This window comes from Myxine glutinosa, chromosome 3 (genome assembly GCF_964187855.1).
Source record: "Myxine glutinosa chromosome 3, kmMyxGlut1.1, whole genome shotgun sequence".
Lineage (NCBI taxonomy): Eukaryota > Metazoa > Chordata > Myxini > Myxiniformes > Myxinidae > Myxine > Myxine glutinosa.
Window position 1 is genome coordinate 217,977,883 of NC_136263.1, and position 21,099 is coordinate 217,998,981.

Genomic DNA, 21,099 nt, shown 5'->3' on the forward strand with positions numbered 1-21,099 from the left:
GCCCGATGGTTAGCTCGGGTTAGCTAGTCGAACCGGTGGCAGCGCAGTCCATCCCGGGTTTAATCGTGGGCCGCACCCTCGTAAAAACGGACGGGCCTGTGGTGGACGTCCGAGTAATTAATATTAGTGCAGAACCACGCACTATAGTAAGGGGCACGAAGATAGCCGGCTGCACCCCAGTTAACGAAGTCGCACCAGTGAGGGGTGAGAACTTCCAGCCGAGCCGGCCCCAGAGGGAGTCTTCAGAAAGAACTAGGAATTGGCCCGATCCCATTTGTGAGATGGTAAATCGTAGTAGCGTAGAGTTGGAGGGTACCCAGAGGGAGGCCTTACATAAATTAATTGAATCCCATTTGGATATCTTCTCCTTGTCCTCCGAGGATATTGGACGTACGGGCCTGGTGAAACATCAGATCCACACCGGTGAGGCCCGGCCTATTCGTCAGCCCGCCCGACGGCTCCATTGGAGCAAGAGGGAGGAAGCTGACGAGCAGGTAGAAAAAATGCTCGATGCAGGTATCATCGAGCCCCTGGGAAGTCCTTGGATGTCACCTGTTGTGCTGGTCAAAAAGAAAGATGGGCCACGTGTTTCTGCGTGGACTATCGCCAGCTAAACAACGTGACACTCAAAGACTCGTATCCCCTGCCAAGAATTGATGACACCCTCGATGCTGTTGCGGGCTCAAATTTGTTCTCAACTTTGGACATCAAGAGTGGGTATTGGCAGGTGGAAATGGATAGGGGAGGGAAGGAGAAAACGGCATTTTCCACAGGTAAGGGGCTGTATCAGTTCACTGTGATGCCGTTTGGTTTGTGTAACGCCCCCGCCACCTTTGAACGATTGATGGAGCATGTACTAGGCGTCATGCCATGGCAATCATGCCTGGTGTACCTGGATGACGTCCTGGTACATGCTAAAACATTCCCCCAAGCCATAGCTAATTTGGACCAGGTGTTTGAGTGCCTCAGACAGGCAGGGTTGAAGTTGAGTCCAAGTAAATGCACTTTGTTTGCAAGCGGGGTGGCCTATCTAGGTCATGTTATCGGTCGCGAGGGGGTAAAAACAGACCCAGGCAAAATTACAGCGGTAGAGAAGTGGCCCGCACCACGTACCATCAAGGAGGTGCGGGGATTTTTGGGACTCTGCTCCTACTACCGGCGTTTTGTGGCAAAATTTGCAGAGTTGGCCAGGCCCCTTCACCAGCTTACGGAGAAGGGGATGAGATTTAATTGGACAAGGGAGTGCCAGGAGGCCTTCCTAGCATTGAAGGGGTGTTTGACATCCGCACCCGTTCTAGCGTACCCCACTAGTGACGGGACATTTACCCTGGACACGGATGCAAGCCAGGAAGGATTGGGCGCAGTTTTGTCTCAGACACAGGAGGGCGTGGAGAGAGTGATCGCGTATTATAGTCGGGCCATGAGTAGGCCCGAGCGAAATTATTGCGTCACTCGCAAAGAGTTATTGGGTATGCTGGCTGCCATGAGCCATTTCCATCCGTACTTGTACGGGTGGAAATTTCTGGTTCGAACTTTCCATTCCTCCTTGCAATGGGTCCTTCGGTTCAAGGAAGCGGCGGGCCAAATTGCAAGGTGGTTGGAAAAGTTGCAGCAGTACGATTTCAGTGTGACCCATAGGGCCGGGAAGGCCCATGGGAATGCCGATGCACTCTCTCGGCGTCCTTTTTGGGGGGAAAACTGTAAATTTTGTGCGAGACACGAGGAGAGAACAATTGGCCGATTCCACCCCCACCCTCGTAGTCCGTGCAACCCGGGTGAGAGGGCCAATCTTGCCACTAACCGCAGATGAAGAATTTGGAACTTTGGCTTGGAGCACGGCCCAGCGGGAGGATCCCGTCCTGGGACCGGTGTACGAATGGGTTCGATTGGGACAAAGACCTAATGGGGAAGAGGTCACCCCCCTCGGGGCGCCAACAAAGGCATATTGGGCTCAGTGGCAAACCCTGGAATTGAAAGATAACATCTTGTATCGCAAGTGGGTGGAGGTTCCCCCTGAGAGAACTTCCTGGCTGGTGATAATCCCTGACAAATTTAAGAACGTCATATTACAGCAGGTGCATGGTACCCGCTCCGGCGGCCATTTGGGCAGGACAAAGACAACATCTCGGGTCCGCCGGAGGTTCTATTGGGTAAATATGGGGCGCGACATACAGGACTGGTGCCGGAGATGCGACGCCTGTACTGCCAAAAATGGACCAGCACGGAGGATGAGGGCCCCCTTTCAATTACACCAGGTGGGGGCCCCCCTTGAGCAGGTGGCTATGGATATTCTAATACCACTACCCCGCACCCGCCAAGGTAACAAGTACATCCTCGTTGTAATGGACTATTTCACCAAGTGGCCGGAGGCCTATGCCCTCCCCCAACCAAGAAGCCGGGGTGGTAGCACAGGCCTTCGTGGAAGGATTTGTATGTCGGCATGGGATTCCAGAGGAGCTGCCCACCGACCAGGGCCAAAATTTTGAAAGTCAATTACTAAAAGATGTGTGCAGACTCCTGTCAATTCGAAAAACAAGAACAACGCCCTTAAGACCTCAATCTGACGGGATGGTGGAACGGTTCAACCGAACCTTGATCCAACAACTGGCATTGTTCACCACCACCCGTCAGGACGACTGGGACGAACATCTCCCGTACTTGTTAATGGCTTACCGAACCAGCCAGCACGGAGCCACCGCATGCAGTCCGGCGCTGCTTATGTACGGGCCGGAGTTGCGGGCTCCCGCCGACTTGCTATGCGGTCCCGTGCCAGACACCACCGATATCCCTCCGAGGGAGGGCTATGCACGTCACCTAGAGGAAGGCATGGAGAGGGTCCATGCCTTCGCCCGCCGCAAGCTCCATTGCCAAAATGAAGCGCAGGTATGACCACCGGAGCCAGGGGAGTCAGTACGCTCCGGGGATGAAGATTTTGTTCTTCAATCCTCGGAGGCGGAAGGGTAGGTGCCCCAAACTCACCTCTCCCTGGCAAGGCCCGGGGGTCGTCCTGTCGCAAGTCTGTGACGTGGTCGTTAAGATCAAAATGGGGCCACGAGCCCTCCCTCGGATCGTCCACGCCGACCGGTTAAGACCCCACACCGGCGAGCAGGCACCCTCATGGATTGCCTCGGCTTTAGATGCCTCGGCAGGACCCAGTACCTCACATGACGGGGGCTCATAGTGCGAGAGGACTGGGGGTGATAGTGGGAGATGCCCGATGTAGAGGGATTGTGGCTCTACCATCCCTCACATCCTTGGGGCACATGAGCAATAGGATTATGGGGTTTGGCAGTGTGAACTAGCCAGGGAGGGTTAGGATAATGTTAGGAATTTAGAAAGATGACCATAGGTGACTTGAGAGTTAAGTCGTGACATTGTACAAGTAGTGGGGACGTAGAGAGATTAGGTGGATAATAATGATGAGGGAGTGCTTAGTATAAGGGATGACGGGGAGCACAAGTATTAGGGGAAATAGATAGATTAAATGATGCTGTGTGTATGAGCTTGAGGTTTAGGCGGAAATGAGGAATTGAGAGGCAATGCTCGAGAGCGATGTGTGTGGCTGTGTGAAAGTGTATGAGTGGAGTATTGAGGATGTGTGTCATTGTATTGAGTGATTGGCTTGCATAGTGTGCAACTGGAGTAAATGGTGTGGAGTGCATGGTGCGAAGGAGTGAATGGGGGAAGGATGGACCCCTTCACGAATACCCGGGGAGGGTAGTTTAAAGTTAGGTAGAGGGAGTAGGTAAATTTTGGTTGGATATTGACATCTGTGGTGCGTCTAGTTGCAAGGTAGTGTTTTGTTGGGTGCATAAGTGAAGTGGAATGGCTGGGCGTGTGGCCTGTTAGTGCGTATGGTTAGATGAGCACTCCGCCACTGGTCGTCTGTCGGCCAGGTGAGGCCGCAGGTAGGCTGTGGGAGCCAGGTAGTATTGAGTAGAGTTCAGCGGGGCCCGAGGATCCCAGGAGAGGACCCGGGTAGCCCAATGCCAGAGAGGGCATCGAGGCGGTAAGCGCCAGGGAGGGCCTTCCCCAGGTAGGTTAGGGTGAGGAGCTAGGCAAGCTCGGGTGGCAACGTTCAGTGGCAGAGGTGCGCAGGTAAGTAGGACCTGCTAGAGAGCCACATGACCCAGCCCCGAAATTGTGCGAGGGCACAGATTGAAAAATGGGGGGAGTGAGACAAAAAAATTGGTAGAGCGCCACAGTATGGTCAATGGGAATTGGTTTTTAGAACCACATAGAGTAAAGATGGCCAATGGATTGGCAGGGCAAGACCCCGGGTAGTGTAACTGAGTTAATGTCATTTAGAAGATAGTTAGGAGAAAATCTCTTCGCACCATCCGCATCCACTCACCGAGGTGAAAGGACTCCACACCAGGTTTTGGCAGATGTTGGAAATGTAAGATGCATCTTGACGTGGGTGAGACATTGTGGTATTCCATCCCTTCCTTCTTGGGAGGGATTGGTAACGAATTTGGTTTAGGGGAGATATGGGGGACAAGACGGGTAGAGACGAATTGGTAAATTTGTAAATTGTGTAAATACGGGGAAGGGCAAGGGTAGTGTAGGTTGACATGGGGGGTGACGTTACGTTACGGATCGTTATGAATTCGGAACAGCTATAATCGGGTCTAGTCACCTGTTAACAACTCGGATCGCGGATTGCTATCCGCTCGGCATATTCCATCCATATCCGTGATTTGAGCGGGAGTTATTCCCTCGTTTCCGGTCGGCGTTAGTAATTAGGTAGTAGTGAATCCCTCGGCCTAACAAACCCTACCAAACGCCACGCCGGGAAGGACGTTATAACTTCCAGGACTCGCGTCGGCAAGATAAAAGGACAAGGGGATTAACCCCCCCTTGATAATGGAAATTGTCATGTCCAATTCTCTGGAAACCGAGTCAAACAGCAAGAACACCTGCCACGGACACAGCTGCCTGGCTTGGCAAGTTAACTCAGTCACGTGGTATTAACAAGTCGATGATGGTTGATCCTGGAAGGAGGTACCAGTACTGTATCTCACACCTGATGCGAGTAAGGGATACACACTGAGTGTGCTATGAGATTACACACCGATGTGAGATTCCAGGGATTTTTTTTCGAGGAAAGAGCTCGACCCAGCGCTGAGACGTGTGGCATCTCCAACCTCTGCCACCTCACCACACCCAATAGATATTCTTACATCAATAAACCACGCTCGGAGGGCCGAGGTGGTGAAATTGCCGTTATTCACCGACAAGACATCAAGACCAACCTCATCTCCATCTCATCTGCTCCATCATTTGAACACCTGGCTTTTAAACTCTCTGGTCACACACAGTCAGTCATGGCTGTTGTCTACCGCCCTCCCAAACCACACCCATCATTCCTGTCTGACTTCTCCTACTTTCTGACCCAGCTATGTTCCCTCTCCCCCTCAATCCTCCTCCTTGGTGATTTCAATATCCACATGGACTCCACTGACTCCACGCTAACCACTGACTTCACTGATTTACTCACCTGCTTTAACCTCACTCAACATGTCAACTTTCCTACCCATAACCGTGGTCACATTTTGGATCTTGTCTGCTCTACTGGACTAATTTTGCACCATCTCTCTGGCTCCGACCTCACTCTCTCTGACCACCTAGCCATCACTCTGACCATCAACATCCCCACCCCAGCACCAAGGCATTATCGCACTATCAACTTCCGTAAGCTAAACGCTCTTTCACCTACCTCATTCTCATCGACCCTCTCTGAAAAAATGTCCACTTCTCCCTTCGTTGACCTCCACACCCCTTCTGACCTCACTGACTACTACAACCACACTCTCTCCTCCTGCCTTGACCAACTTGCGCCTATAAAAACCAAAACAGTTTCTTTCACCCATTCTGCTCCCTGGTTTACCCCTGAACTCCGCCTGATGAAAACTCGTGCTCGCCAACTTGAAAGACTCCGCAATAAAACAGGACTCACAGTTCACTACCAGGCCTACAAGGACCACATACAACACTATAAAGATGCCCTCTCCCGCGCCCGCTCTGCCTACTACTCTCAAATTATCCACTCTGGCTCCGGAAACCCAAAAGCCCTCTTCTCTACAATAAACAAACTCCTCAGCCCCCTGAACACCACCACCCAGTCATTCACAATAGACAACTGCATCTCCTTCCTTTCATTCTTCCAACGCAAAATTGAAAACATGCACTACAACAGCTTGACCACCGCCGCACCCGCTCCCCCTCAAACCACCTGCCCCCCCTTATCCTGCCATCCCCTGTCTCAATTCTCCCCAGTCTCCCCGACTGACCTCTCTGAACTCCTCATCGGAATGAAAACTGCCACCTGCACTCTTGACCCCATCCCCTCCAGCTTTGTCAAGGCCTCCCTTCCTGCTCTCTCTCCACTTATCATTGCAACAATAAACTCCTCCCTGTCTACAGGCATCGTCCCACCATCCCTCAAAATTGCTGCTGTTACCCCCATTCTGAAAAAACCTGGACTAAACCCTGACACCCTAAATAACTTCAGACCCATCTCCAACCTACCCTTTCTGTCAAAGGTTTTGGAACGCGCTGTAGCCACTCAACTCAAACATCACCTCTTTGCCAATAACCTGTATGAAACATTCCAATCCGGATTCCGCTCCAACCACAGTACTGAAACTGCTCTCCACAAAATCACCAATGACCTTCTCCTCTCCTCTGACGCTGGCAACCTCAACATTCTCATCCTCCTCGACCTCAGCGCCGCCTTTGACACCATCGATCACACCATCCTCCTCACCCGACTTGAAACCACCTTTAACATTACCGGCACTGCCCTCTCTTGGATTAAATCATACCTCTCTGACAGACGTCAGTTCATCTCCATCAATAACTGCAAATCCCCCACTGCTCCCCTCCCCCAAGGTGTCCCCCAAGGTTCAGTTCTTGGCCCCCTCCTCTTCATCCTTTACCTGTCCCCCCTCGGTCACTTAATCCGCCGTCATGGTCTCCAATTCCACTGCTTCGCCGATGACATCCAGCTTTTCATCTCCACCAAGTCCATCTCCACCGCCACCCACTCTATCCTTACAAACTGCATCACTGAAATAAAATCCAGGCTTCAAATCAACTTACTCAAACTTAACTGTGATAAATCTGAAATAATCATCATTGGCCCAAAAACGCTCACCAAGTCCACCCATAACTTTGCCCTCAACATCGACGGTTTCCCAGTATCCACCTCCCCTCACATCCGGAATCTTGGCATCATCTTTGACCAAACCCTCTCCTTCGACAAATACACTAAACAGATCACAAAGACAGCCTTCTTTCACCTGAAAAACATCCCCCGTCTCCGTCCATCCCTCTCCTCCGTGGCTGCAGAAACCCTCATCCACGCCTTCATCACTTCCCATCTGGACTACTGCAATAGCCTCCTTTATGGTTCACCCTCAACAATCACCAATAAACTCCAATACATTCAGAACTCCGCTGCCCGTCTACTCACCCATTCCCGGACCCGTGACCACATCACCCCCGTCCTTTACAAGCTTCACTGGCTCCCCATCTCCCAGAGAATCCAGTACAAAATCCTCCTCTTGACCTACAAAGCCCTCCATAACCTGGCCCCATCCTACCTGGCTGACCTCCTCTCCAGACACACTCCCACCCGCAACCTCCGCTCTGCTGGTACCAACCTCCTGACCCCCCCCCATCCGGACCAAATTTAGATCCTGGGGGGACAGGGCCTTCTCCATCGCTGCTCCCACCCTCTGGAACTCGCTACCTCACACCATCAGAGACTCCTCCTCACTCACCACATTCAAAACATCACTCAAGACCCACCTGTTCAACACTGCATTCAACATTTAACCCACAGCATCTAACCCCTGACTATCTCCTCTCCTTCTCCCTCCTTTGTGCTTTGAATATTTCCCTATTGATTCTTTTTTTTTGCAATTGTTTTTATGTTTTGCTATGCATTATGTTTTGCACTCTGTCAAAGCGTCTTTGGGCTTCCTGAAAAGCGCTATATAAAATAAATGCATTATTATTATTATCATTATTGATAAGGGGAGAGACGACGTCGGAGATCCGCAACAATTAGCAACAACAACAATCCGCAATCAACAATCCAATTGTTGCGGATCTCGCTACGTTGGCTCTCCCCTTATCAAGAGGGGGTTAATCCCCTTGTCTTTGATCTGGCCGACGCGACCCTGGAAGTTATGACGTCACTTCCAGACGATGTTAACTAGGGTTGTAAGCAGTCTTCTTATTACCTACTTATTAACGGCGCCCATTAAGCAAGGAAATAACTCCCGCTCGAACCACGGATATGATTGGATATGCCGAGCGGATAGCAATCCGCGCGATCCGAGCTGTTAGGACTCCACACCAGGTTTTGGCAGATGTTGGAAATGTAAGACGCATCTTGATGTGGGTGAGACATTGTGGTATTCCATCCCTTCCTTCTTGGGAGGGATTGGTAACGAATTTGGTTTAGGGGAGATGTGGGGGACAAGACGGGTAGAGACGAATTGGTAAATTTGTAAATTGTGTAAATACGGGCAAGGGCAAGGGTAGTGTAGGTTGACATGGGGGGTGACGTACGAGTATGGACGAGCTTTCTCAGCTCGCTCTCCCGCGCCCTTCATGTCGTATTGCCTTGTTTTGATGTGTACCCTTGCGCCCTTGCCCCCCCCCCCCCCGCTAGCCTCTGTCTGCTTTGTCTGCCTCCCCACTCATGGACCATGGTCTTTTGTCCGAGGGGAGTGTGCAGGTGTCCTGAATCTTGCTGCCTGCACCCTTGCTGCCTGCCTGCCTGCACCGGTACACCCTTTGGACCACATGTTCTGTGGCCTGGCACCTCTTCTGGGACAGACCATTGTTGCCAGCAGTATCTGGCTTGTGGACCACTGTTTTAAGTGGCATCAATGCCATGCAGGTGGACCACCTACGTTGGCCCTGCTGGCCATTTAAAAAAAGCGGACGTGGTTTGTGCCCTTTTTATGAATGAATTAAAGAACATCAAGCAAGAAGACAGCCAAGATACATCGGCCCAGCAGAGGAGCACAAGAAGACATCATTTATTATTTTAAAATGTTTGTTTTGTGCATTTTTGGTGCTTTTCATGCATTTTTTTAATTATGGTGCCTTTAGTGGTACATATGGGTATGGTGTATCGGTGCAGTGCATTGCGATTGGCATTTCCTCTTCTCAAAAGTTATTTTTCTTTTTCCCACAAAAGACAGGTCCTGGGTTGTAGTGTAAATAATTAGTAGTGTACTGCAAATAATGCTCCCCACCGGCTAAATGTGTAGTTTGAAAAACATTCAGTAATTCGGTTAATTGTGGGCGTGAGTCAGTTCGGTAGGACACAACGCAGCAGGGGGGACATATCTAGTGTTAAAACTGTCGCACTCAGGGTAGAAGGTTAAAAGTAGAGGGTAACCACACCTAAGTGTCACACTAATTGTTAAAAGATAGTCCTGATGTTTCGGCTCGGGGAGCCTGGCAAAAGGAGGGGTGCAGTGTTGCGGTTTTGAGAACCCACACTCTTGTAAATATGACATCATTAAAGGGTTAAAGGTAGCACCCCATAGATAGGCCACAAGCAACACGTAGGTCACTATAGGACTTCAGTTATTTCATTAGTATGTGTATAGATAAGGCCATGTTTCCAATAGTTGAATCTGCGTTGTGTCAATCAAATAAGGAGTAGGCCCCATTCGTCCATTTTGACAGCCTCCCTCTCCAAGCGACGCCATTAAGCGCGCCCTACAGTCTGTACCCCATGGCCCTCCCAATTGTTATGCGCCTTGCCAGCAGCATTCGCAACCTCACTGGGCTTCTGCCCAAACGCCGCCATAAGCCATGAGGTGAGGCCCAGAAAAAGGGGGCGGAGCGCCAGGAAGAAGGTGTGGCCACGTCACCCAACCATCAGGGCGGGGCCGGTAAGCCATAACCAGCCAACCAGGGCTGGAGGGACATCACCTGATAGGCGTGGCTTTTGGGCTGGCGGAGCGATCGCTGGTTCACTTATAAAAGCGAGCGCACAAAGCCCTTTTACAGGACTGATGAGAAGAGCTCGCCTTGAGAGGACTCGTTGGAAGGTTGGCTTTTGGGAGGACGTATTGGGAGAGCGCACATTTGAAAGAACTCGTGGGTACATGCGCTTGATCAAAGAGGGCTCGCTGGCATTGGAAGATCAAAGCAGGACCTTGGAGAGGGGGCGTTTGGCACGGGTTGTGCGCCTATTACGTACGCTCGTACCAGCCTTTCCCACCGTCATTATAACTGTACGTTCGCGTCACGCTACACGCAGAGCTGCCTGCCGGGTTTCGTCCGCTGGACCGGAGCCGGATTGGAGCCTGGACGCACTGGTGACCATCAACCTGTTCCACCCTACCATCTACAATCCCCGTGTGACTGACTGTGTCTGAGACGGGCCCGTTTGTCCAGGGAATAAGTTAAGCCTGTAATTAAGATTGCCCTGTGTATCTGCTTCTTCCTCTTCCTTGCACATTCCCTTCTTTCGTTTCCTCTTTTCTTTGTACATAATTAATAAACCCACCTGTTCTTCCTATTCTCCTGGTTTCCTCTTATCCGACCGCATCAGTCTTTTCTCTCATTGGGTAAGCATGGCACGATCGCAACCGCTTAAAATCGGGTTTAGTCACCTGTTAACAGCTCGGAGCGCGGATTGCTATCCGCTCGGCATACTCCATCATATCCGTGGTTCGAGCGGGAGTTATTTCCTTGCTTACTGGGCGGCGTTAATAAGTAGGTAATAAGAAGACGGCTTACAACCCAAGTTAACGTCGTCCGGAAGTGACGTCATAACTTCCAGGGTCGCGTCGGCCAGATCAAAGACAAGGGGATTAACTCCCTCTTGATAAGGGGAGAGCCGACGTAGCGAGATCCGCAACAATATTATATATAAAAGGAGTAATATTAATATTATAAATAAAAGGAAGAATTTTAATGTTGGAAATCAATGGAGTAATATTATGTTATAAATAAAAGGAGTAATATTGATGTTATAAATAACAGAAGTAATATTAATCTTGTAAATAAAAGGAGGAATATTGATGTTCCAAATAAAAGGAGTAATATTGATGTTATAAATAAAAGGAGTAATATTGATGTTGTGAATAAAAGGAGTGATATTTGTATTATAAATAAAAGGAGTAATATTAATGTTGTAAATAAAAGGAGTAATATTAATCTTGTAAATAAAAGGAGTAATATTGATGTTGTAAATAAAAGGAGTAATATTGATGTTATAAATAAAAGGAGTAATATTGATGTTGTGAATAAAAGGTGTGATATTTGTATTATAAATAAAAGGAGTAATATTGATGTTGTCAATAAAAGGAGTAATATTAATGTTGTGAATAAAAGGAGTGAAATTTGTATTATAAATAAAAGGAGTAATATTAATGTTGTGAATAAAAGGAGTGAAATTTGTATTATAAATAAAAGGAGTAATATTAATGTTGTGAATAAAAGGAGTGATATTTGTATTGTAAATAAAAGGAGCAATATTGATGTTGTCAATAAAAGGAGTAATATTAATGTTGTGAATAAAAGGAGTGATATTTGTATTATAAATAAAAGGAGTAATTTAATGTTGTGAATAAAAGGAGTAATATTAATGTTGTAAATAAAAGGAGTAATATTAATCTTGTAAATAAAAGGAGTAATATTGATGTTGTAAATAAAAGGAGTAATATTAATGTTATAAATAAAAGGAGTAATATTAATGTTGTAAATAAAAGGAGTAATATTAATCTTGTAAATAAAAGGAGTAATATTGATGTTGTAAATAAAAGGAGTAATATTAATGTTATAAATAAAAGGAGTAACATTAATCTTGGAAATAAAAGGAGTAATATTGATGTTGTAAATAAAAGGAGTAATATTAATGTTGTAAATAAAAGGAGTAACATTAATCTTGGAAATAAAAGGAGTAATATTGATGTTGTAAATAAAAGGAGTAATATTAATGTTGTAAATAAAAGGAGTAACATTAATCTTGGAAATAAAAGGAGTAATATTGATGTTGTAAATAAAAGGAGTAATATTAATGTTATAAATAAAAGGAGTAATACTAATGTTGTAAATAAAAGGAGTAATATTGATGTTGTAAATAAAAGGAGTAATATTAATGTTATAAATAAAAGGAGTAATATTCATCTTGTAAATAAAAGGAGTAATATCAATGTTGTAAATAAAAGGAGTAATATTAATGTTATAAATAAAAGGAGTAATATTAATGTTATAAATAAAAGGAGTAATATTAATCTTGTAAATAAAAGGAGTAATATTGATGTTGTCAATAAAAGGAGTAATATTAATGTTATAAATAAAAGGAGTAATATTAATGTTGTAAATAAAAGGAGTAATATTAATCTTGTAAATAAAAGGAGTAATATTGATGTTGTAAATAAAAGGAGTAATATTAATGTTATAAATTAAGGGAGTAATATTAATGTTGTGAATAAAAGGAGTGATATTTGTATTATAAATAAAAGGAGTAATATTGATGTTGTGAATAAAAGGAGTAATATTGATGTTGTAAATAAAAGGAGTAATATTGATGTTGTGAATAAAAGGAGTAATATTGATGTTGTAAATAAAAGGAGTAATATTGATGTTGTGAATAAAAGGAGTAATATTGATGTTGTAAATAAAAGGAGTAATATTAATATTGGAAATAAAAGGAGTAATATTGATGTTGTAAATAAAAGGAGTAATATTAATGTTATAAATAAAAGGAGTAATATTAATGTTACAAATAAAAAGTCATGTTAATGTTGTAAAGAAAAGGAGTAACATTAATGTTATATATAAAAACAGTAATATTGATGTAAATAAAAGCAGTAATGTTAATGTTATAAATAAAAGGAGTACTATCAATGTTATAAATAAAAGGAGTCATATTAATGTCATAAATTAAAGGAGTAATATTAATGTTGTGAATAAAAGGAGTAATATTAATCTTTTTAGGCATCCCAAAAGGAAAGAGGAAGATTATTATGGACACTGCATCCAAAACGGGCTTTAGAGCGAGCTATGTCATCTGGATATGCAGAAGCTCAAAGGCCTTCAGACAAATAGCATTACTGCCCACATCAGAAATATGCTCTGAGGGAAGAGGGATGGTTGAGTGCTCATAAAACCGATTTAACCCACCAAAGTCTGGTCTGAAGTCCAGAAACCTGAGAGTATAGTTTCGAGCAGGCGAGTTTGGGGCGTGGCCTCAAGGCCATTCTTGACGCCCATCAAGAAGGTTCGGCTGGGCGAAGTCGTAGTGTGTGGGTACCGTCGGCGATTATGTTGTAATAATTATGTGCCGAATGGTTGGCTGGCAGAGGGAATTTTTTTTACAAGAACTAAGGGAAAAAATCACAGAGGCAGTAACATGCCACTGGGAATCCTGCCACTGGGAATTTATCCTTATGCCCGAACTGTTTAGCATAGCTCCACCCCTCGCATGGCGACATATACGCTTACACGGACATCCGGCCCTAACTTTGATACATGAAGGTTTCTTCTTCACGACATTCGGAGCACGCTACTCCATACAATTCTACCTTGACTAAGGTATTTCATTACCTACCCCCACACGTAACAAAATGAACCCATCAGTGACGGGTACACTCCGAGTAAATCATAAAAACTAAAAATATTCTTGTTACATCATGATGCCAAGAAATTTTACTCTGTCAAGTCCTTACCATAATTATTTGAGCCTCTGTTTATTTTACTTGTGGAACCACAAAACAATGTCGATTTACACTTATCAAATGTTCCTCACCATCATATTGCATGGCCGCAGGTGCAGTCGGCTGACTGGGAAAGGCTGGGCTGAAAGCGTAGGCTGTTGGGAAGGTCGATGTTGAGCTGGGTACTGCCATACCAGTGGGAGTTGGTACACCTGATGGAACAGAGAAAGATGAAACCAACAGCAACAGCTTTGACCCGGGTGGTGGCAGAATCACACTGGTCATTGATAGGGCAATGACCTGTGTGGTTCTGCCATTACCATATTTTCACTGGTTATTGCAGAGACATACCTGGCTGGACATTAACAGCCTAGTCTGTGTCACATAAGCAGGAGTAGGAGTGGCTATTGTTGTATGTGAAAGGAGGAAATAAATTTTGACTTGTTCGGTAAAAATAGAGGTGGAAGATAAAGTTTACAGAAACTTACCTTGGTAGGCAGCCGTCACTGCTGGAGCCTGGTAAGCAGCACTGTGTGTTTGGAAAGATGCAGGTGGTGTGGGCTGGGTAGGCTGAGGGAGAAACGTATGCTGTGCGATTTCCAGCTTTCCCAATTGCTTGGTAGGCTTGGGACTGGGTACCATATGTTGCAGGTGCCACCAATGACGGAAGTTCTTCAGTTGTGGCTGGCATGAAAGGGGCCTCGTAAGGTGTAAAGTAACTCGTTGCAGCATACGCAATCGGTTTTGAGTTGAGGAATGTGCCTGGTGTTGCAGCCGGTAGCTTTGTGGTACCAAATTGTGAAGTGGATCCAGCCATGCGAACTGCGTACCCATCAGAATGGCCTGCATGTGTACCTCTCATGGAGTAATTGGAAAAAGGCTTGAAAGAAGCTGTAGATGTGGACATAGGTGATGCTGAGGCAGCTTGGCTCATTGAATTAAGGTAACCACCACAAGAGAAGTACGAGGCTCGGTGGAAGAAAAAACAGCAAGACAACCATATGTAAGAATCAAACATGGAAGCCAAACTACAGTTTCCATCTTCCTCCATTCTAACGGTCACGTTTAGTGAAAATGAACAGCAATCTGTAAAATCATCAGCAATGATATATTATTTGGCGGGACCTCATTTACTTTTGAACACGTAGACCAGCTATAAACAGTCATTCCGGCGTTTCGGAAGCAGGGTGATTCAATGTGTGTGCCGGATTCTCGGATGTACGTTAAACTGGGCATCCTGTCTGCCAGCATTAGTTGGTTGACGTCAAAGATCCCATGGTGTGCGTCACAAAAATGAAGAAAGAGCAATCAGCGATTGCAGACCATCACCAGGACACGCTTCAGTGGTTTTTAAGGCTTTTGTGGAAAAATAAATATGGCGGCCAAACCACGTGAGCGATGACGCCATCATTAATTTTTTTCTCCGACAAATGAGAAATTTCATCTTGATCGGAAGAAGTTTTTTAATTGTCGAATTATGACGTCATAATGGAGGCACAGATGACATGATCATTATTTTATATTTTTTTGTATACTGAATCGAGGCTCGTGAAAGAGCGAACATTTATTTCACAAACAAATCAACCAGACAAACAAAATATATAAAAAGAGGGAGCGGAAGACAAGATGGGGAGAGAAGGGGAAGCACACAAACACAACATTTGACAGCAGGGAGATGTGTGGGAGGGAGAGGGCTTGGGAAGGGGGGGTGGGGGGGGTGGGAGAAGTATAAAACACAAGGACACCAAGGACTTCCAGGACAGAAGTTGGTATTTCAAAAAAGTGGATTTGGGGTGAAATTAGCAGGGGTAGAAAAGATCAAGGTTTTGGATGGGGGAAGATAAGAGATGGTGGTAAACAGCTGTTTTAAAGACCTGGAGGGTGGAGTGGGATTGAAGAGAGTGAGGGAGTTTGTTCCAGAGGCGGGAGAAAAGAGGAATGAAGGAGTGAAGGTGAGCAGAGAGTCTTGATTTTGGCAGTTTAACCATAAGAGGGTTGCAGGCAGATCTTGTGTGACCTGTTGGAATATTTGGGGGACAGAGCCCAGAGAGAGCTGGGGGGGCAAGGCCAGAGAGGAGTCGGTAGAAGACGGAAAGACCACCAACCTGCCTGCATTGAGTGAGTGAAAGGCCCATGCAGTTAGCTTCATCGCGGGAGATTCCAATGATTCTGAATGCTTTGGTTTCAATAGCGTGAAGACAGCCAGGTGTGAGGCAGGAGCATCAGCCCAGAGGGGAGAGCAGTTTTCCATTGAGCTGCGGATGAAAGCCTTGTATGTGGTGAGGAGCTCAGGTGTGCCAAGGAAGGACTTCGCACGACGGAGGATGCCCAGTCGGCGACTGGCTTTGGAGGCCAGATTTGAAATGTGGTTTTCCCAGGAAAGATCATGGCAGATAGTGAGACCCAAAAGCTTGAGTGACAGAACTTCTTGGAGAGGATTATTCAGAAAGTGGATGGGAGGGTTGTCCAGTCGGTCTTTTCGGAGAGACATCGTAAGAGTGTGAAATTTGTCAGGATTGAAAGACATGTTCCACTTGTTTGACCAGTCTGTGATTTTGTCCAGGTCTGCAGAGAGTGAGGAGCCTGCAGACTGCCGATCTGAGGGATGAGGAATGGAGCGACAGAGAGTAGAGTCATCAGCAAAGAGATAGAAAGGATTTTCAAGAGAGTCAGAGAGATCATTGATGAAGACCAGAAAAAGCACAGGGCCCAGAACACTGCCTTGGGGAACTCCAGCCTGAACAGGAAGAGGAGATGAGAGAAACCCATTCAGGGCCACACGTTGACTACGACTAGAGAGGAAGTCCGCCAGCCAAGCGTGGAGATTTCCATGGATACCATAGGAGGAGAGTTTGGTGAGCAGAGCGGGGTGCCAGACCATATCGAAGGCACGTGATATGTCAAGGGAGACAGCTCTAATTTCCTGTTTGGCATTGAGGAACTCCATCCATTTTTGAGAAAGCAGAAGCAGCATGTCCAGAGTAGAGTGACCAGGTCTGAAACCAAATTGATGATCAGAGATCAAGCCATTGGAGAAGAGGAAAGATTTCATATCTGAAGGAATGATGGATTCCATGACTTTGCTGATAATTGGGAGAAGGCTGATTGGTCTGTAGTTGCTAGGATCTGTTTTTGCACCTTTTTGTGCACCTTTTAATCACAACTCTTGTCACAGCACTCTTTCAGAGGCCTTTTCCAGATTAATAAACACCAAATGTAGATCCTCTACAGTTTTCAACCATCTGTCTGAAGGTAAAAATCAACAAATCAAAAATTAATGCAAAAATAAATAAATCCAAATTACTCTTCTCTGACCATCACTTCCTCCCTCAACATTTTCCAAATAATTATTTCCCGGACATTCATAGTGTGCGACATCAATTTGGTGCCTCTGTAGTTGTTGCACGCGGCACATCTCCTTTTTGCTTGTAAGTCGGGACCAATGTACTTTCTCTCCACTCGTTCAGCATTTCTTCTTTTTTATAAATAATCCCCCTCGGCCCCAGCCTTCCCATGCCTCCTCCCCCAAGCCCTCTCCCTCCCACAGATCTCCCGTTGTCCCTGTTCTCTGCTGTTGTACTTGTGTGCATCCCTCTCTCTCTCTCCCCATCTCGTCTCCCGTTCCCTTGATTGTATGTTTTGTGTGTCCGTTTTTTTTTTTTGTGATTAATGTTAGCTCTTACACGAGCCTTGATCTTGTATACAAAAAAAAAAAGTTTCTGAATAGCTGTAGCAAGAAGTCAACACCCTCTTCACCCAACACCTTCCACACTTCAACAGGTATCCCATCTGGCCCAACTGCCGTACCACCATTCTTCATTCTCACCAATGTTCTCCCTTCCTTCTCCTTCTGGATGGTTCTTCTTGTCCCTTCGTTTCCAGCAGGTTCTACTCTGAATTATTGGGTTCTCCTCATTTATCAGTTTCTCAAAGTATATTTTCCATCACTTCTTTATCTCCACATCTCTCAGCATTGTGTTGTCCTCATTTTTGATCAGTGTTATCTGGAAGATATATTTGGATCCGCACTGTCTTTGGCTTTCACAACTCCAAAGATTTTTTTTTTTGTGTACTAAGTCCAGACTCATGTAAGAGCTAACACATAGAGCATACGACAATGAGAGCGGGAGAGAAGAGGCGGGGGGGGGGGGGGGGGGAGAGGGAAGCACAACAACAGTGGGGTACAGGGACATCGGGAGATCTGTGGAAGGGAGAGGGCTGGGGAGGGTACACGGAATAAACAGATGGACACGACAGTGAATTTCATGAAGAAAAACAAGGAATTTGAAGGAGGTTGATTTGGGGTGGATTAACAGGGGTAGATAAGATCAAGGTTTTGGATGGGGGAAGATAAGAGATGGTGGTGAACAGCTGTTTTAAAGACCTGGAGAGAGGAGTGGGATTGAAGAGAGTGAGGGAGTGAAAGCCTTGTATGTGGTGAGAAGCTCAGAAGTGCCAAGGAAGGACTTCGCACGATGTAGGATGTCCAGTCGGCGACTGGCTTTGGAGGCCAGCTTGGAAATGTGTTTTTCCCAGGAAAGATCATGGCAGATAGTGAGACCCAAAAGCTTGAGTGACAGAACTTCTTCGAGAGGATTGTTGAGAAAGTAAATGGGAAGGTTTTGCAGTCGGTCTTTACAGAGAGGCAAAGTGAGAGTGTTAGATTTGTCAGGATTGAAAGACATGTTCATTCCACTTCTTTGACCAGTTTATGATTTTGTCCAGGTCTGCAGAGTGAAGAGACTGCAGCCTGCCGATCGGAGGGTTGATATATGGAGCGGCAGAGGGTGGAGCCGTCGGCAAAAAGATGAAGAGGATTTTCCAGACAGTTGGAGAGATTATTAATGAAGACCAGAAAAAGCATAGGGCCAGGAACACTGCCTTGAGGAACTCCAACCTGGACAGGAAGAGATGAGAGAATTCCATTCAGGGCCACACGATGACTATGACAGGAGAGGAAGTCCTGTTTCGCGTTGAGGGCCTCCATCCATTGTTGAAAAAGCAGAAGCAGCATTTCCAGATTAGAGTGGCCTGGTCTGAATCCAAATTGACGATCTGAGCTCAAACCATTGGAGAAGAGGAAGGATTTAATATCAGAAGCGGAAGCGATTTAATGATGGAAGATATTCCTCTGTCCCTCCTCTGTATCCAAATCATCATACATCCTTCTACAAGCTTGTGCCTTTGCCTTTGTCACCACTTTCTTTACTTCCTTATTTGTTATCCTAAACTCATCTGCACTCTGTTGATCATTGATCTCATCCCTCTTCTTTTTTGCTTCCATTTTCTCCTGAATCTCCTGAATCCTGGTGTTGGGCTAGCGGCTAGGGTGCCGGCTTAGGATCCTAGGATCCTGGGTTCGAATCTCGGTCGATCGCCGAATTAATGCCAGGGGGGTTGACTCAGCCTGTCATCCTTCCGAGGTCGGCTAATTGAGTACCAGTTCACTGGTAATTCCCTGTTTGTCGTTAAAGGCGGCAAAAAGGGTTGGCGTCAGGAAGGGCATCCGGCCGTAAAACATTGCTTCAAAAAGGGGACCAAAAAAAACAACAACTACCACGGTCCCCGAAAAGGCCAACCCCCGCTTTGCGGGGAAAAATGGCCTCTAAACGGTGGTTTTTTTTCTCCTGAATCGCCTCCTGTACTTCCCTATCCACCACGAGGTCTCATTATCACCTCTTTGCTTACCTGTATTCATACCCAAAATCTATTTTCCAGCCTACTTGATCTCATTTGAAATATTCTCAAATCCAGAACTCCCTTTTCAAACTTCCTCTGCTCTCATCTCTCTCAAGACCCGTTCAGCAACCACTTCCCTTTTCTCCTTGTCTCCCAGTTCCCACCACCTCACCTTTGATGCTCATTGTTGTTTACATAGTTTCACTCCTTTGATAACCATACCTAAGGCCAACATTCTATGCTGGGGTGTTGCTGCATCACCAGGTATGACCTTCATCTTTGACCGCCTTCCATTTCCTCCTTCTGCACAAAATAGCTATCTGTGAAACATTACCTCCGCTCTTTTATGTGATGTGATGTTTTAGTCTTGTCGGGAAAAATGTATTTGCTGTTGCCATATCATATGTAACCACAAATTCAATAATCTGCTCTTCTTCTTTGTTTCTCTTTCTCATTCTCAAACAGCCTTGTACTCCATCCACACCTCCATTTGCCTCACCAGCATGCCCATTGAAGTCACCACTGACCACGATTTTTTTCTGCCCCAGTTACCTTTGCCATCACTCTATGCATCTCTTCCAAAAATACATCCTTATCAGTTCTCATGACTTTGGAATCCAACCCGAGGGGTATAAGCACTGACCACATTGTTCACTTGTTCAACAACATCTCACCTCATGCTCATAACTCTGTCGCTTACTCCGTCCACCTCCACTGCTTTTTTCTTGACGTCCTCATCAAATACGTATGATACCAACACCTTTTCCCGTTTCTCATTCCATCTCCACCACTGTAGAAAGGTTTGAAACTGCCCCCCAATGACCTTTTCCTTGTTTCCTGCACACACAGAATCTGTGCCGTCTTCCTTTCCATCACATCAGCAATCTGTCTGCCTCTCCCAGTCATACTTCCCACATTCAATGTGGCCAGCCACACCTTCTTCTCTTTTCCTCCTCTCTCGTACTTGCTTCTTCAACCACATACACTCTTGATACGGTAACCCTTGCCAGTTTCTCACAGAAACACGTGATATTTCTGCTCGTCGTGTATATGCGACGTCCAACCATGCTCCACATTCCTCAGGATCCGCATTCCATATGTTTCAGCAAATAGGTTTTACAGCCGGATGACTTTCCTGATGCTAGCTCTCCTCCTTTAATCCGGGCTGGGGACTGGCAGTGAAAGTGCTGGCTTTCACATCACAGGCGGAGTCGTCGTGGGGCCAATAACAGTCACCGGTACACTGCTCGCTCCCCAGCACGACCAAATCGCGCAGGACACCAAATCCAGGAAGCAATTTCCCCAATTGACTTGAGTGCTGCTACCTGCACGTGCAAATGAGCCGTAGCAGACACGGCATTCAGTACATTAAAGGTGTTCATTCCTCCCTGACACTCACAACTTCCAGGGTCATGAATATTAATGAGCTGAATTTTGCATGTTATTTGAACTACTTTGTCGGATGACCTATCGGATAAATTCTGAATCTACAGTATGCAGTTTTTCAACATGGTTGTTATCATATTGCGTGACACAGTGTTTCAAACAAGCTACAGAATCATTGTCGGCACTGGCTCATCGCACATTACATTTTGTCACAGTTCACACTCCTTAATAATAAAATGAACACGTTGTGGTGCTGCGCACACACGACTCGATTGCCAGAGAGGTAGGCCACAACGCGTTGGTATAACAAAGTCTTTATTCGAAAGCTCGC

General features: G+C 46.1%; 1 protein-coding gene across 3 annotated transcripts in view; it reads right to left on the reverse strand.

Annotated features, from left to right (window-relative positions):
- Positions 1–21,099, reverse strand: part of LOC137422863 (uncharacterized) — a 635,168-nt gene that overhangs the window by 32,822 nt on the left and 581,247 nt on the right. For all 3 annotated transcript variants that reach the window (XM_078774996.1, XM_078774997.1, XM_078774998.1), the window contains exon 26: positions 13,796–13,915. In XM_078774996.1, the coding sequence (XP_078631122.1) occupies positions 13,796–13,915 (120 nt within the window). The remainder of the gene's footprint in view (positions 1–13,795; positions 13,916–21,099) is intronic.